The sequence below is a fragment of the Argiope bruennichi genome, chromosome 5 (assembly GCF_947563725.1).
Source record: "Argiope bruennichi chromosome 5, qqArgBrue1.1, whole genome shotgun sequence".
Classification (NCBI taxonomy): domain Eukaryota; kingdom Metazoa; phylum Arthropoda; class Arachnida; order Araneae; family Araneidae; genus Argiope; species Argiope bruennichi.
The window spans coordinates 133,974,409-133,992,379 of record NC_079155.1 but is presented as its reverse complement, the minus strand read 5'-3'; the positions used below and the strand labels follow the sequence as shown (position 1 = coordinate 133,992,379).

General features: G+C 32.6%; 1 protein-coding gene across 1 annotated transcript in view; it reads right to left on the bottom strand.

Annotated features, from left to right (window-relative positions):
- LOC129968987 (multiple epidermal growth factor-like domains protein 6) overlaps positions 1-17,971 on the bottom strand; it is a 442,865-nt gene that overhangs the window by 25,575 nt on the left and 399,319 nt on the right. The window contains exons 26-30 of the mRNA XM_056083379.1: positions 15,759-15,894; positions 9,068-9,270; positions 8,903-8,993; positions 5,496-5,642; positions 3,848-3,970 (exon numbers count right to left, since the gene is read on the bottom strand). Coding sequence (XP_055939354.1) covers positions 3,848-3,970; positions 5,496-5,642; positions 8,903-8,993; positions 9,068-9,270; positions 15,759-15,894 — 700 coding nt within the window. The remainder of the gene's footprint in view (positions 1-3,847; positions 3,971-5,495; positions 5,643-8,902; positions 8,994-9,067; positions 9,271-15,758; positions 15,895-17,971) is intronic.

Genomic DNA, 17,971 nt, shown 5'->3' with positions numbered 1-17,971 from the left:
AATTTGAAATTATTAATAGAGCTAATGTTCATCGCGAACAGTTCCCCATATGTATAGCCTATGCTATAATTATACACAAAAGTCGGGGCTTAAGTCTAAATAATGCACTGATGGATATTGATTCTTCAGTATTCACATCCGGTCAACCTTACGTGGCACTTTCGAGAGTTAAAGTCTGGACGGCTTACATCTAATAAATGTCGACTTTGGAAGTATTAAAGCGCAGGAATCCTCAATTTGTGAATACAACAGACTAAGAAGCATTTACCGTACAGACGTTAAAAATTGTAACATCAAAGCTTATGAGAAAACCCCGTAGAGACAGGGAGTGGGCTTTGAAAAAAACTGTAGCTGAAGCTCAAGAAATAGTACCGAAAAGAAAAAATAGGAAGATTTCATACAAAAATAAGAAAAGGACTATCTACAAAAAGAAATGAGATGCCATCAAAAACATAACTTGTAAAAAAAACCAAGTCTCGCAATTCAGTTCTATCGTAAAAAGTCTCGAGATCCATGTAATACCAAGTCAATCAATTTTTTCAGTCCCTACTTAAGGGGCCTTCTGTCTTAAGTTATTACGTAATTAGCTAACCTAACAACAACTTATAGTGACCATATCAATATTAACAATCTTTTATGGTTTAAATAAATAGATTGACTTGGCAATCGCACTAAATAATCTAATTTAATATAATATGTTAATGTAATCTAATTTAATGTAAAGATACATTGTGTTTTCAAGCGATGGCCAAGTCAATCTATTTATTTAAACCATAAAAGATTTTTAATATTGATATGGTCACTATAAGTTTTTGTTAGGTTAGCTAATTACGTAATAATTTAAGACAGAAAGACCCTTAAGTAGGGACTGAATAAATTGATTGACTTGGTATTACATGGATCTTGCAACTTTTTACGATAGAAGAACTGAGTTGCGAGACTTGGTTTTTTTTACAAGTTATGTTTTTGATGGCATTTTTATATCCTTAACAGAAAACTTTCCTTTGTTTTCTCCATAGATATAAAAGTAATATTAGCATACCACTAGAAGCCTCAGATAGCACTTAATGATCACGGATCATTAGATGCTGCTTCTGATCTTGAGTGAGTCATTGTGAATAAGCTACCCTCAGAATTGGGACAGAGTGTAACAGAAAAATGGCTAAGTATCAGGGGGATAGACTGTTGGCCTTGTCATATACTGCTGTTTCAAAATTAACATACATTTTTATAAAAATTGTTTTTTTTTATTTTGCATCTCATATAGATTATTTATTTGACCTACACCAGCATTTTCGACATCCTTGATTTAGATTTTTAACTATCGGCAGGAAACTATTTTTTTTCAATCCACTTCTTTGTGGGTAATCACTGGGAAGCCTGAATCATTTTATTTAAATGTTTGTGGCGTTTTTTTTTTTTTTTTTTGGCTGCATAAAATAATTTAGGATAGTAATAAATTTAAGATTTAGAAATTCCTTATATTTTTTCCGAGAATCGCGATTTTAGGATTGCTGCTTCGGTCCCCAAATATTTCCCACAAATGAGCGCAAATGCATATAAATTCACGTCATAAAGTAATGATATATAAAAAAATTAGAAATATGCAAACACTAGTTGTTCCGCGTGAGTCAGCGGGAGTAGTCTCCCCAAAACTTTCTCGCGTATTTGCCAGATAACGTTTTACAATAATTGCAAAATATTAACTTTTGGCAGGAAGTAAGCATTCACAATGAATCTGTCGAGTCTTTTTTCAGTTATTCCCAGCTTTATTACGTTAATAGTATCCGAAAATCGAATGGGTGCGTTGTACACGCTATTCTCAACCGAATGAAACAAAAAAGTTGACACAAAACTGTACTTGTAGTAACAGTGCATACCAAATATAAGTCATTGTGCTTTTGAATTCTCGCCTCTATATGTTTCTGAAAATACTGACAGACGGACAGGAAACTCTTTGTTGAATTTAACTCAAAATTTGACAGATGCCTACAGTATAGATATTAAATCTGTGCACCGAATTTGATCTATCTATCTCTCTTCGTTTTGCATTTATCGTGTAACTTATATTCAGACAACCGGATCACTTCGCACAGATTTTGCTCAAAATTTGATAGAAATCTACAAATTTTGCATAAAAACCGTAGACTAAGTTTCAACCGTCTAGTTCCACGCGTTTTTGTCACAGACAGACGAACATTTCCTAAAAAGGTGTTTTCCGAACTCAGTAAAATCTAAAACATGGAGATTTGTCAAAATTTCGAGTTCGAAATTTTTCTAAGGTTACTATACGTTCTCTATACTACGTATACGAGAAAGTGAAAAAAGAGAGAGAGAGAGAGAGATGCGCATGAGCAACCATGCAGACATTTATTTCAATTCATGCCAATGGAAATCTTAAATCGTCATGCAACAATTACGCGGTTGCAGTAAATATTCCCAGTTGGTGGATATACCCGCCGATGTTCCAAATGAAAATATTTCCATGTTCATTTTTTTCTTTTATACACACACACATTATATATATTATATACACATACATACGATTTCAGTTTAATTTAAATTTTAGTTAATTTCCTCTTTTTTTTTTATCTTCGTATTACTTTTATTTTCTGATATAAATCTCACTTGGTTATTTCTAACCCAAGTGAAAAGTTAACGATCATTGCAATTCTCATGCTGTAAACGAAGGAATAAAAATACCTAACGTTTACGACATATCTTCCAAATATCATAACATTCCCTCTCCTGAATTAACGCGCGTCAAAGAAAGTTCTAAAAGAATCTCTTAATAAAAAAATCACTAAAGGAAAAACTTCTCAGACTTTTCTCTTGTGTAAAAGGACGTGTGCATTCCCGTGCACAAACCACGCCCTCCCATGAAAAAATGAACTGAAGTTAAAATTCCAAATTTATTTTTTTCTTCGGGCACTCATCTGCAAAAATTATGTTACACACACATACAAAGCAAAATGAGCAAAACATTATTATATAAAATATTATAATAAGCAAAACCCTCTAATCGTTAGCAAATTTATTCACAATTAAAACATCAGTTGCACTAAACGACGTTTTTGTGACTTTCGAAAAATTAGATCGCATCGAACGATTTTTAAAAATCAATCGAAAGCTATTTTTTTTTCACAATTTATGAATCATTTTTAAAGATTCATACAAAATTTTATCATGCATTGCAATTCGAAGACTAATAAATAAAATAATTTAAACTATTTACATACTTTCATTCAATAGGAATGACAAGATTAAAGATAAAATAACTTTTCAATACATCGAAAAACAGTTTTTAAATAATAGAAAGTAAACTATTTAAAGAATAGTCACCAGCCTTTTTTGAAACCTTTATGCTTCAAAGGTTTTGTGAGCAAATTTGAAAGAAAATCTACCCAGAAATTTGGATTTCTGCACCGTACAAATTATTTATGTATTTCACATCTATTTATATAGAATGAAAAACAATGAGTCGCGGATCGGAAGTCAGCATTTTATCTGTAGGTTTTCATATTGGCAGAAGCATTAAAAAAGAGAATTTGGTCATTAACCCCCTTTTTTTTATTAAGAGTCGTACCAGTGAAAGGTAGACAATTAAGATTTATTTTGCAGATTATAGCTATAAACCGAAGTAGCCGCTTTTCTTCAGAGTGCCAATACTGATATGATTTGAAATAAACCATCGCTTAAATTCATACCTATTTTTCTCTCGACATCTTAAAGGCAGACTATGGGGAAAAGAGATTCAGAACAGTTAAATGCATGGAAGACAGTAATTAAAAAATAGAATGGAGTGAGAAGTGTCCGAGCAAGCTGAAGGTGATTACATGCAACGTACTCTCCCGACAATGTGTCCCGCGGCGTCCTGGTGGGCAGACGAGACAAGTGCCAGTGACTGGATCGCACTTCGGACAGGGACAGCGGCCTTCGCAACCTTCTCCAAAAGTGCCTTCTTCACAACCTACAATTATTATATTATAAATATTAACACAAAATCGCTTTCCAGAAAATCAAAATATAAAGTTATAGAGCTTTAAATATAGCACCAAGTTTGTTAGAATTAAAAATATAGAATTGTCATCAAATTTGAATTTTTTTTCAAGCCATAATTCTCCAAATTACGAATTAGTTTTAACACGTTTGAGACCTAATAGTCGCAAAAGTGTCTCAGGTTTGAGGATGAGATAGATTAGTGTTCTTATGTCAAATCTTAAGGCTGAATTTTGAATTTATAATTAAATGTTTTTGTTGTTTTATATCATTTGTCCCGCATTTTTGTATAAATATTTTCATTCTAAACCTGGTCATACGTTATTAGAAACAGGCTCAAATAGAAATCAGTTCATACCTTAACGTTGATGGAAAAATTGGGAATTTTATCTTCAGAACATTGAATACTCCAGAATTATTTCGGGCCGAGAGAAGAAATACAATTCTTTAATATAAACAAGTTTTACGTAATAACATCCACTGTTTGTCATCCATTTACAGGACAATCTTTTTGCAAAATTTCTTAAGTAAATCCAAGATTGTAACAATATTTTGCTTTCTGGAATCTCTGGTTTCTCTCTTTTCGTTCAGACGCTTTCATATTCAAAAGAGAATCCCGGACAGCATAACAAGATATCTATAAATTTCAGAAAATTGAGTATTACAAAAAGAATGAATGGTATCTTCTGTCGCTGGGCAATTTGATTTAATTTGATTCGTAGGAATCAAGGCCCCATTTTGAAATTACGGAAAGGTTATGTTAGGACGAATTTCGCAATAAACTGTCACATTTCCACATCATATAAGAGGAAGGATGTTTGAAAAAGGCGGATTGGACGTACCCAATACCAGGGTATAAGAAGAATCTTGGATGAAACTCAGTCTCGAACGAGAGATTTTGCCATCAGACCACTGATTCGAGTTATATATTTTCGTTAACAAATTACTTCCTTTTGATGCCCTCAAATGACCTCAGGCAAACCATAGATGTAAAACAAGACTATAAATCCAAATATAGTTAGTCGCTGCTATGACGGAAGTGGCAGAATATCACCAAGGAAAGGAAGTACTGTTTGTTTCAGTATCCTGAGACGACCACTTTTCGACGATTCCATCTCGCTAAGGGGTGGGACGCGGAAGGATGAACACAATTTCGGAATTCTTCCTCATTCTTTGACCTTAATTTCCACCCTATTAGATACTTTTTCGTTCAATTTTTTTTTCCATGTATATGTGAGTATCGTGTCGTTTCTGATTGTATTATTTTGTTTTAATTCATTTCACGAGTAATCCGGTTTACTTTATTGTTAAATGTAAACACGTCCTCCTTCTTACCCCTATTTTGAAGAATTAAACCCATCCTAACGCATGCGCGAAAGTGCAGAAGGTTTTAGAATCAGTTGGCAAACAATAGAGAACTGGATCAGTTGGCTATTATTGTCGTATATATTTGTGATTGAAAACGATATAAAAAAAAATGTGGCAGTAAAACTGACCTGCATCGCACCTCCTGCCCTTCCATCCCGGAAAGCACTGACATTGCCCGGAGAGCGGGTCGCAGGAGACAGCATTCACGCAGTCGCAGGGCTTGTCACAATGGCGGCCGTAGAAGCCCTCATCACACACAATTACTGACACGCCATCTGGAATTATTAACGGCATTGAACATTGAGGGCAAGAAAAGATCTTCAGGTTTAATTTATGCAGAATATAAGTTAGCCTGATTTCAATTTCTATAATTAAAATCTGACTAGTGAATGGAGTGCAGAGTAATCCACAATAATTACCCAAAAAACAAAGGGCTGCAACTATTTATGAATAATTATTCGAAAGGGAGATTTAGAGTAAAAAGAAAGAATTTCGGAGTTTAATGCGAGGAGCTATTATTAGGGGATTTGATCAGTCCATATACTGACATAAAATTCCGATCTTTAGCGATCTAAAGAGCGATGTTTGAAATAAAACAAGCAACAATCGGCGATGGATCAATGGGATACAAAAAACGGGCTTATACCGAACCTGGTATACCACTGCATGCAATCATTTTTTTAAATGAAGATAACTGTTTCTAATTCAAAATTTGTTGCTTCATAAAATATATCCTAGAATTAAGCAATCTGAATTACATAAAGAAAAAGTTAAAAATTGATATTCATTTTCATACGAACAATTTCTAAATTCGTACAAAAACAATATCAAGAAATCGAAATAATAATACTAAAAGAAAAAGAGAGAGCCTTTATATGCAAATACAATAACAATTACTTGGAATACGCGCTAATACAGGGTTACTGGCTGATTTTCAGCAAACAAATTCTGATTTTCAGCAAACAAAAGTCTGAATACTGATCAAAATATAACATACAAGCAACTTGGTAAAATAGATGCATTATAGTGTTGTTAAGATTTCTTTTGATAAGATACATTAAAAGGGTAAGCGAGGACAACGAATGAAATTGCAAGACATTATACAAGGAAATTCAAAATGAATATAGCGATTACAAAAGATGATAACTATTTAATAAAAAAGAATTTGTAGATAAGATTCACACATAATGTAGACGGAACTTCAAAATTTTGTAAACATACTGACCTACCGTCAGGAGAAAAACCCTGAACATGGTTGCCGTAAGTAAATGAGTCGAAGAAAGGAGGGAAGTGGGCATTAAAACTGACCCCAACATATGGCTAACTAAACACGCTTCATTAGGCGAGAAATTCATTTCGCCTAATGCAGATATATTTGTATGACAGTTGAATACAATTTTGTTATTAAATTATAGATAAACTTAAAAATTCCTTGTTATTTAAGCTTGAAAATAATGTCTTGCACAAGAAAGCCTTCAACAAAATTTCTTCTATTGCTTTTGTATTGAATTTTTTTTAAGACCTGAGGCTGCCGTCAATTAAATAAAAACCATTGGATAATAACAAGATATTTCATTAAGAGAGGAAAGCTTTCATTAAAGAGGAAAGCTTTTTGTTTTGTTTCGTTTTGCACTAGAATTTCTAAGTTTTGAATTTCAAATAATAAACTTAGGATCAGGAAAAAAAAAGATTAGAAAGTATTACTGTTTAGTTAATGATAAATCTGTTACTGTTTAATCTTTAAAAAAAAAAAAAAAAAAAAAAAAAAAAACGAAATTCAACAAAAAAAAAAAATTAAAATATGAAAAAAAATTAATAAACAGGCAAAATTAAAGATATTTATTCATTTCATATTCTATATTTATCACAATCTTTGGAATAACACATACTCTCCAACATTGGTTATACAGCCATCCACAGCACTTCTTACAGGTATATTACATATAACGAATATCCACAAGAGAAAGAATTGATCAGAAAATCACAAAATATGAGCGTCAGGCATCGACCGAAGTATAGAGCAAAATGAGACGGCTAACCGCTTCTATTTGCGCCAAGTGAAACACAGAGCTTTCTTTTATCCCTGAAATGCAATAGAATATCTCGTTTCCATGCCGACTGACCACTACTTTTAGGGTTACAAGGTTTTTCTCATGCGGTAGGTCAGTATTCATAGATGTTCTATGTGACTTACCTTGGTCACATGGACAATATCTTGGCGGTAGTCCAAGCCATACATTCTGAAGCATGTCTGCAGTCACCGACACAAGCGCATTACATAAGTTCTTCAATTGTTTTGGGCATGGGAAATTTTGAAGTTCCCTCTACATTATGTATTAATCTAATCGATAAATTCTTTTTCATTCAATAGTTATAACCGTTTGTAATCGCTCTATTCCTTTTGAATTACCGTCTACATCAGAAAGCTGATGCTGTGAAGTGTAGGTGGCTACATTACAACGGATCTTTGCTGTTTCATTTCTAATGCCATTATTGCCTTTAGATTCAAATGGCCAAAAAGGAACTCTGCAAATAAATACTGCTATAAATGAAGATTGAATCCAATTCCTGTTATGCCATATCCTTACTTTTCACAGTTGACAAGTATTGATGCGATAAAACTGATGGAAGTGATTTTATTGTTTAATACTATAATGCAGCACTTTCTGCTCTTTTCTCATAATCGCAGTTTATATACCTGTGACATATCACAGAGGTTTGTCTTGCCAAACTCTGTGATATGTAATGTAACATTGACAAATTACGTTACATTTTGTGCTTTTGTACATAATGTAAAGAAGAAAATCCAGGACGCTTTTTTCTCAACTATGAGACATCCTATAATCTAATTAAAAATTAAGATGTTGTTTTCTCCTTTCACCAACAAATTTATTAACAGAAACGAAAATTTTTTGAATGAACCTCAATTTTGACATTAATTTCTGATTAGTTAATACGAACTCTATGCGAGATAGAAAGAAAGAAAACAGGGATAAAAGTGAATTGACTCAGAAAATGTACCTCGAATCCCAAAGCAAGGAAGAGGAGAAGAAACAGTTTGAAAACAAAAGACCACTCTCCTATAGTAATCATATATTACAGACGCCTATGCATTAAGATTAGGTCTAATATGCAGTATGAGACGAATGAGATTAATTTGAGTTTGATAGATTCTGAAATAATAAGAGGGTGTTTTGAAAATAGGATTTCTAATTTTGGATAAGAAAAAATGACAAATCAGACAACTTAAATTGGTCCATTAAAAATACGAGACCGAATGAATGAGAGGGCTCTATAGTCGTTGGAAAATAGCTCCCATTATACACAGTTCTTCATACAGAAGTATGGCTTAACCACCATCAAAAGAGCGCGACTCCAACATTTCACCAAAGATGCGAACAGTACTTGCACGCCAAATCTTCCATGCATCAGCCTTATTTTGACTATCGGGAAGCGAGGTTTCAGGTAAATATTCCGATTAAATACTCGCAAACATTGAAATAAATGAAGGTTAGAAAGATGAAAATCGACGTACCTTGCAACATGCAGTCCTTTGGATTATCCATAGAGCAAGGGATTTGGCAATATTCGCCGAGCCACCCGGTTTTGCACTGACACACCCCTGTCTAGAATAAGAATAAGATCAAATAAAATCATATTTTTCGAAATGAGCAAAATGAAAAATTTTGAATATTCTTACCTGTGGATGGCACGATTTGGTGTTATTCCAGAGGCATCGGCATTTCCGCTGGCAGTTAGAACCATAGTGCAGAGATGAGCACTTTTTAGTGCACTTCTTGCCGGTGCGTCCGGGCGGACAAAGGCAGAATCCGTGTAGTCCGTGACAGTAGCCAGTCGGGCAAGATTTGGGACACTTGAGATTGCATTCCAAACCATATGTGCCTTATGAAAATAATGTTAAATTGAAAGAGTTCTTATGACTTTTGCTCAAAGCTTTTAAATAGTTTCAATAACTCTCTTTTGTGCTCTTTGCATGAGTACAAGAACAACATGTTCTTCCAGAAACATAAAAATATAATTATAGTAATGCTTCATTACTAAGTAGTACAGTTAGTAATGTATGCTTCAACAGAGATTTAAACGAGGAAAATATTTTTTCAGAACTTTTTCCTTTCAACAAATTATGAGGAATCGATTGCTCTGATTCAAACATTTGTGCTTTGATAATACTAACTTTCGAATTCCACTCACTATTACAAATAACGCTTGACATAAGAATTAGGGATTGCAATACCGGGTTACCGAATACCGGTATTTTGAGCCATTTGTACAATTTTGTAATACCTGTATTCATAAGTTTAAATACCGGTTTTTCGGTATTTACTAGAAATTTTTAAAACGGTCTCCACTATATGATCAGGGATCGCCAACATAGCAAAATAGTATACTTTTTTTGTTTTTATGCCTTCCTAACCGTCGAAATTAATTAGCTAATTAATGGCTTAATTAATTGCTTAAATCTAAATTAGCGAAACATGGATTATCCTTGAAAGAAGATATTGTATCCATAACGACTAATGGAGCAACAGTTATGAAAAAAGTTGGAAAGATTTATTGATGCAAATCAGCAATTGTGCTATTCTCATGGAATTCAATTAGGAGTAATAGATGTATTAAACCAAAAAAATAAAAAACAGAAGAATCCAAATACTGTGGATATAGAAACTTCGGATTCCGACATTAAAGAGAGTAAGAGTGAGAGTGATATTGACAATGAAAATAATGACAATGTAATTGTTGAAGAAAATATTGCTAATAAGGTTGAAATATTAACCCATCAAGAATTGCTTCCTATAATTTATAAAGTTCGAAAAATCGTTAAGATATTTAAACGTTCTCTTACAAAAAATGCCATATTACAAAAATATATACTAACTGAAAATAAAACAGAATATATGTTAATAATAGATTCTAAGACACTTTGGAACAGTTTACTCCTAATGATGGAACGATTTTGGAAATTTAGAAAACCAATCCAAAAAGCAATAATCGACTTAAACATGTAAATTAATTTTTCAGATAGTGAATTCGACTTAATATCCAGAACTATATCAGCTCTACTTCCAATAAAACTGACTATAGAGGCATTATGTCGGAGAGATTTTAATTTATTAACAGCTAATACAACAATAAATTTCATGTTGCAATCATGAAAGAACAGCACACATCACTATCTGAAGAATTATATATTACATTGAAAAAACACACAGAAGAAAGGCATACCGAAATAGAAAATGTCTTATGGTATTTACATAATTATAATGATTTTAAAGATGAAAATGAAAAAGAAGAAAAGAAAATAACCAATTCAAATCTGATTCAGTTTATAGTAAATTTTCTTAAAATTTTTTACCCACAAACCTATCCACATTCAGAAGAATGCGGATCAGTTATCGAAGATTATGATGACACTAATGTTGATAATGAAAAGGAATTGTCTCTTGAACAAAAAGTAGTAATAGCGGTAAATAAAAAAATTTCAACGAACCGAAATACAATACCAAAATCAGCTATATCCAAAACCCTCCGACGAGAAATTGATTTATTTGAAGATGAGGGATTTAGAGGTAGATACTGGGAAAAAGTATATCGCGAATTGTTAACAGTATCACCAATTAGCGTAGATAGCGTTTTCGACAGCTAGTTATTTTTACACAAAATTACTTTTCAGGCTTAATGACAGTACAATTCATGCATTATGTTTTTTAAGATAACTTTTCAAAAATTTGTAATAGTACCACAGACTGAATAGTGATTTACACTTTTTTTGTGATTTAAATAAATAAGTTGTTCCTTTACTTTTTTTGTGATTCTTTATATACTGGTATAAATTTATAAGTTACATATTATTTTTTGTGATATTTCATTCTCTTATATAAATGGCAAATAAAACAAAGAAACACCTGTGTTTTCTTTCTTTTTCTAAAATTTCTAATACCGGTATCCCGGTATTAAGATCTAAAAAATACCGAATACCGGTATTGAAATTTTGGTCCGGTATTGCAATCCCTAATAAGAATTAACTTATGGATGATAACTTAAATAACAAATAACTATTGCTTGCCTATTATATTTAGAATGTAAAACATTACAAATAATAATCAATTATTCATTTAAAAACTTAATATTTATATATAAAATACTAATAAACCAACTGGTCCTACTTTAAGTAAAATAAATTTTAAAGCTTCTTTTAAAAAAAAATGTGAGGCTTTTTTTTTTTTTTTTTTTTTTTGAAATGCATCTGGAATTATTATTATTACTTCTAATATTTTGAAGCTCATACTGTGCTCCTTTTTTTTTTTTTTTTTTTTTTTTTTTTTTTAAATTTTCACTTAATTCCTTTTTTCAATTCCTACTGTTAGCTCAAATTCTCTCTCTATATATCTTGTTCAAATTTTCAATTTTTAATAAAATACTTTTTATTCATCCATTCAAGTTCAAATACATTTTTTTAAAACTTGTAGTGAATAACACTTGATATTAATACAGTTTTTTTTCAAATATTAATTCATTAATTAAATTTGTCCAGTACTTTACTACTTATTTGGTCGCCAAATCCGTCGCCATGTCGCGAAATGGTCGCTAAGCTTTATTTTGCCACTTAATATTGTAATTCTCTCATATGTATATATATATATTTATATTAATTGTAATTATCTAATAAAAAGTAACTAAAATAAAAAAAATAAAAAATTGTTGACCTAAGTAGGAATTGACTTAATTTTTTTTTTATATATTTATATATTTTTTATATATATATATATTTTTTTTTATATATTTATATATTTTTTTATATAATTATATATATTTTATATACGGCCAAATCCGTCGCCATGTCGCGAAATGGTCGCTAAGCTCTATTTTGCCACTTAATATTGTAATTCTGTCATATGTATATACATATTAATATTAATTGTAATTATTTAATAAAAAGTAACTAAAAAAAAAAAAAAATTGTTGACCTAAGTAAGTATTGACTTCAAATTTTTTTTTTATATATTACTTGTTTCCCTTTTGTTTCATATAGGTTTGTGAATTCTTCATATTTAAAATCAAAATTACTTATTCCATCCACCATTCGCTATCATTGACAATTCTTTCTGCAAGGAGTGCTTCTTTCCTTGAAAATTCTGATTATTCGAAAATCCTCTCCCAACATTACTGCTATCATCTTTAGCAACGACATAGTAACATTATTGCAAGGTTGCAGGCGAGTTGAGAGCTGGTCGAACTGAACTTTATCAATTTGCTGTTCTTTTTTACATCTTTAATTTTGACACATTTTCTTTCTTCATTCGATTCTGCTTTTAGCAGGTTTTTTTTTTTTTTTTTTTTTTTTAACTTTTTACTTATTTTTGAAAAATGGTGTCACCTACCTGTTCTGACATAAGATGAGCAGAAATTTAGTCAATCTTTGATCAAATAATATTTCATTGAAAATTACCATTAGGTTGAAATAAGAAACTCATCTTTTCAATTAGAAATTATTATTAGACATTAGCGTGGTCGCTCTAGTTATTTTCTAATGCATTCAATTAGAAATTTCTGCACATCTTTCAAAAATGTGCTTAGCTGTCCTTGCTAAGCACGTTTGACTATTTTTGCCTATCTTAACATGATACAAAGCGGTAACCTCTACATAATTTTTTTTAGATTGAAGAAAACTTGCTACTTTCTTTTATATTCAAAATATTTCTCATACATAGCATTCACAGACCCTTTTTAAGAATTGCGATACTAGATTCATTGGATCTTCAAAAAGAAATGGGATGAGAGATCTATTGATTTAGCATTCAGTTTTATTTGTAATGGAGTGAAAAAAAGGCCAATTTTGATGGTAAAAGGAAGTAACTGATATGTCCTTTAATATTGGCATAGCTGCTTTGGCTGATAGGGGCGTGTTTTTTCTCCCCTCCCCCTCCATTGCCTGCTTATAAAAGTTTATTTCTATTTGGAAAAATCTTTTATAAGCGGGAAAATATTCAAACATCATTCAGCCAAAATCGAATTTATCAACCCTATGATTGGACAATTTTTAAAATTTTTTATTTCTTTTTTAGTTTTAGAACAGTGAAACTTTCTAGAAGAACAAATAGAGAGTGAAATGATGTTGTTAAGTATTTAAATTGCGCACTCAATCGATTCTTTTTTAATTGAATGGCTAGAATTAAATTCGAAAGCAAAATTTAATCGAAAGAAACGGATTTAACCTAGAGTAAAGCTTGAGTGCGGAATCCAAAAATATATCGTGAAATAGGTTATTCACGACATTTGAAAAGATAAGAGGGTACGACCGGAGTTTAACCCCCCGCTTGGCCCATTTTTCAAAAAATCGCCTACTCGCCAACAACGGTCTTGCGCCGTGCGGTCACCGTGAAGCACGTGATCGCAAGACCGTGGTTTTTGCGAAGACAATTTTGAGAAAATAACAAAATACCAGTGTTAAAAGCTCAAAATTTAAAATAATGCATAATGATGTTTAAAATTGAAAAAGAACATTTAAAATAAGTTTTTAAGGAAATTAGATGCAAACAAAAATGCTTAATAACACATTGTTATTTTTAATACAGTTTTTTAAGCATTTTTTTCTCAGGGGGGCACAGCCCCCCTGAACTCCCCGTTTTTTTAATTTTTAACACGTTTTAAAATACTGCAAAAATACTATTTTAATGCAGAAAATTTTCACTTACCCATTCACATTTGTTTGATGGATGTGAGCAGCCCATTCACTCTACACATTCACTCCACACATTCATTTCACACATTCATTCCACCATTTACTGGTCAGTCGCCCGATCTAATTTGCCGACGAAGCGCTTGATCTATTGTCGGTGTCTTCGGCATGATCTCTCACCCAAGGGTTGTAAACTTTTATGATATCATTTTTGAAAGCCTCAAAGCATCAGGTCCCACCTAGTGACCGTGGTTTTTCCTCCACACATATTCAAACAGGTACGAATCAAAATAATCAGCCTTATGAGGAGTATTCCTCAAGGCCCTTTTGATCGCCGACCACGTTCCTTCGATGGTATTTGTGTGGGCACCTGTTTCGGGATCTTTAAAATGTAGATTGTGCTGGACCTGAAGATGTGTAAAGCCCTCGTCTTTTAAACAGTCATAGGCTTTCCAACAATCGGAGATGACTTCCGTGCCAGGCAACACCCATTCCGTCAGCACACTAACAAGTTCCTCAGATGTGCTGTTAGGAACCACTTTAAAAAAAACATTTTTTCGAACCTCTTTCAATCCCACCAAACACCCATTCACCCTTCACATACCTTCCTCTTCCATACTTTATTTTTCCAAATTTGCTCTCATCTATTTCAACAGTCGAACCCACACCTCCTATCATAGTACTCTCTTCAATCAATACAGTCTGACAAACCTCTCGACAAAAGCTATACCAATCAGTCACAGTTTTATCCGTCAAATCCAATTCAGCCATATTATGTTTTGCATACACTGTCCTAACCCTTTATTCGTTAATTTCAAAATATCACATATACTCAGATGACTTCCAGCAAACCAAGAACCCTTCCTTACACTACGAGAGCAATCATGCGGATTCACTTTAGATCGAGAACCTGCACTTCCATTCATACCCATCATTCAGCTTGGGTTGCTTGGTCAAATTCATTTGCTTCCCACATTTCGGACATTCATAACTTGAAGCAATCAAACCTTCATTCATACACCAGTCTAACACAAATTTCTTACCATACACAAGCATCAACGCAAAATATCCACTAAAATATTTTACCTCATTCATAAAGCATTCATCCAAATTTTTTTTATAATCCACACATTCCATCGTAGCAGAGAGGCAAGAGATCGTTTGAGAACCAAAGAAAGGAAATGTTAAACTTGATTTTTGAAATATAAATATAAGAAATTTGAAAATATAACATTTTTAGAAACTATCCAATCACAAAGTAGATGTCCAACCATAGCAGACAGCAGATCACGTGAAAGATAAAAGGGTTGCCAGAAGAAGGACCACAGAAAACGGCTGTTGAAATTTTTGGCGCGTTATCGCTAACTTGGCGAAGAAGGGGGGTTAAACTCCGGTTCAACCGATAAGAGCTGATCGAATGAAAAATAATAAATAAAAAGAAAGTGAAAACTGGTTTTCCAGAAATTCTAAACGGGATCACAGTTAGTCACATCAATCAACTCATCACTTTACTTATCATAATGAAATTCCAAAAAGTCACCATAACCTTGAAAAAAAGCTGTCTTGTCTTTTTTATTTATTTGTTTGCTATTATTATTTTGGCGACATTACGTTTTGGACATAAATGTCTTTAAAAAATTATCTTTATCAGTCTTGAGAATCATCGTGCATTGTCTTGTGCACCGTTGCTTACCTTTAGGACATCCTTTTCGACAACGATCTGCACTATCTTTAGATCCATAGGGACAATAGCAAGTTCCGGTCACATGGTCGCACACTTCTTCTCCCTGACATCGGCAACGTCCCTTGCAGTCCTTCCCAAAGCGTCCCTGAAAATGGGCACAATCCTCTAAGATAATGAATCATTTAGACATTGTAGGAATACACTTGAACTTAGAAGCCAGAAGATTGTATTAACACGTCGCCAAGTGCGTGACTAGGCTTAGATCCTAACTGCGGTATGTCGTCAGAAGCATCGTACTCTCCAGACTAACCGACAACTGCTATTTAATACAACCGGGCAAAATGCAAAGCAAAGGAAATGTTCATTACAAATAATCACTGATATTCTAGGAAATGTAGGTTAAAACGAATGTTATAATTCATAATAACTGTAAAATATCTTCAATAATTACTATGGATGTGATATGAGAGAACACTTTATTTGCGATTATTCACATAGAAAGTTTCGAAAGCATATTTACATCGAGAAAAATGAAATCTGAATTAATTACATTGGAGTGGAGTTGCAACTGGTATGACGCTTACAATAACCAAATGATAAATTCAGGCACCTTCAGGTGATAAAAGGGCACGTTGGCCAGATAAAAGCCTGCTCAGACTCACTAAAATAAATTTAGGTCAGACATTAAACTTCTTTTTTAACTCGCAAGTAGAATCAATATACAAGCTTAACAAAGAATGAATAGCTGTTTAATTTTGATTAGTGGACTCCAGATGAAAACCTACAAACTCCTAGCGCTAGCAATCAAGCGGCACGACATTGTTAACGGGAACAGTCCAGATAAACGTAGGTGTATAACATCTCTCTCACACTATATATCTATATATATATATATATAGATATATATATATATATGTTTCCAAAAAATATGGCTACACATTAAAAATTAATTACAAGCAAAAAAAACAAAAAAAAACAGAAGATATTCACTTCTGGGTTTTTTTTAAAGTCCCATAAAGAAAAATATCAAAGTTTTTTGAAATGCTACATTACACATTTCAATATGCGCACCATTCATAGCGCACAACACGTCAAGTCTTATAACCATGTTCTATGAAACATTACAGGATTAACATTCTGAATGGTCACTAAAATTCGACTTTTCAGTTCATCAGTGTCACGAATTGGAGATTGTTTTTCACATATCTCCATAAGAAGAAGTCCAAAGGTGCTATGTCCGGAAAGAAGTTATGTCTATCTAGGTGGCGGACTTCTTTCCATCCATCGCCCGGGTAACATTTCACCAAAAATCCTTTGCACTTCCAAATTCCAGTGTGATTGTGCTCCACAATGCTGGAAAATAATATTAGATTGCAAGTTCCCTTACTGAGGAAATGCGAAAATTTTAAGTACATCAAGGTAATTGTCGGAAAGGGCAGTTACTTCGGAAAAGAAAACAAAGGCCCAATAATTCGATCGTGATGTAAACCACACCGTAGTTTATTTTACAGCTGTCTCTTGCTTCATCCAATGCGGCATGAGGATTTTTTTAATTCCATATTCGAGTTTTGAGTCGATTAACAATGTGAAATGTTGCCTCATCTGAAAACATTACACGTTGTAGAAAATTTTCATCCTCCTCTATTTTATGTAACATTTCTTATACAAATGTTCGACATCAAGTCTTTACATTTCACCAGAAAGAAACTTTAATTTTTACTTCATGGAACATAAAAAAAAAAAAAAAATAGAAAGCGAAAATCTTTGTTTATTTTTAATTTTTGAAAGAGTATCCATATTTATCGGACACTATATAACAATTTCCTTTATTACTGAAAAGCAATGAATGAAATATAAGCAATGAAAAAAAACAACCAATGACCCAATTGTTCAGCTTTAATCACAGATAATATTTCACCAAATTGTGTTTCATATAAAAGTTTATGACCTCTAAATAGGTCACAAAAGGTCATCTGCTCTTCTCCACTCCTGTTAATAATAAAAATAATAATAAACACTTCTTCACTGTACATTTTTACAGGGGAAAATCAGATTATTTGCTCTCCCAAACAGCTCGCAAGCCACGGGTATTGAAGGGATTTCTATATTATATGAAGCTACATCATCAGTGATCACCTGCCACTTTCTATTTTCGAAATGAGTCGAAAAACAACACCTTCTCGACAGAATTCAATAACGCAACAATGAAGCCGATTTCGAAA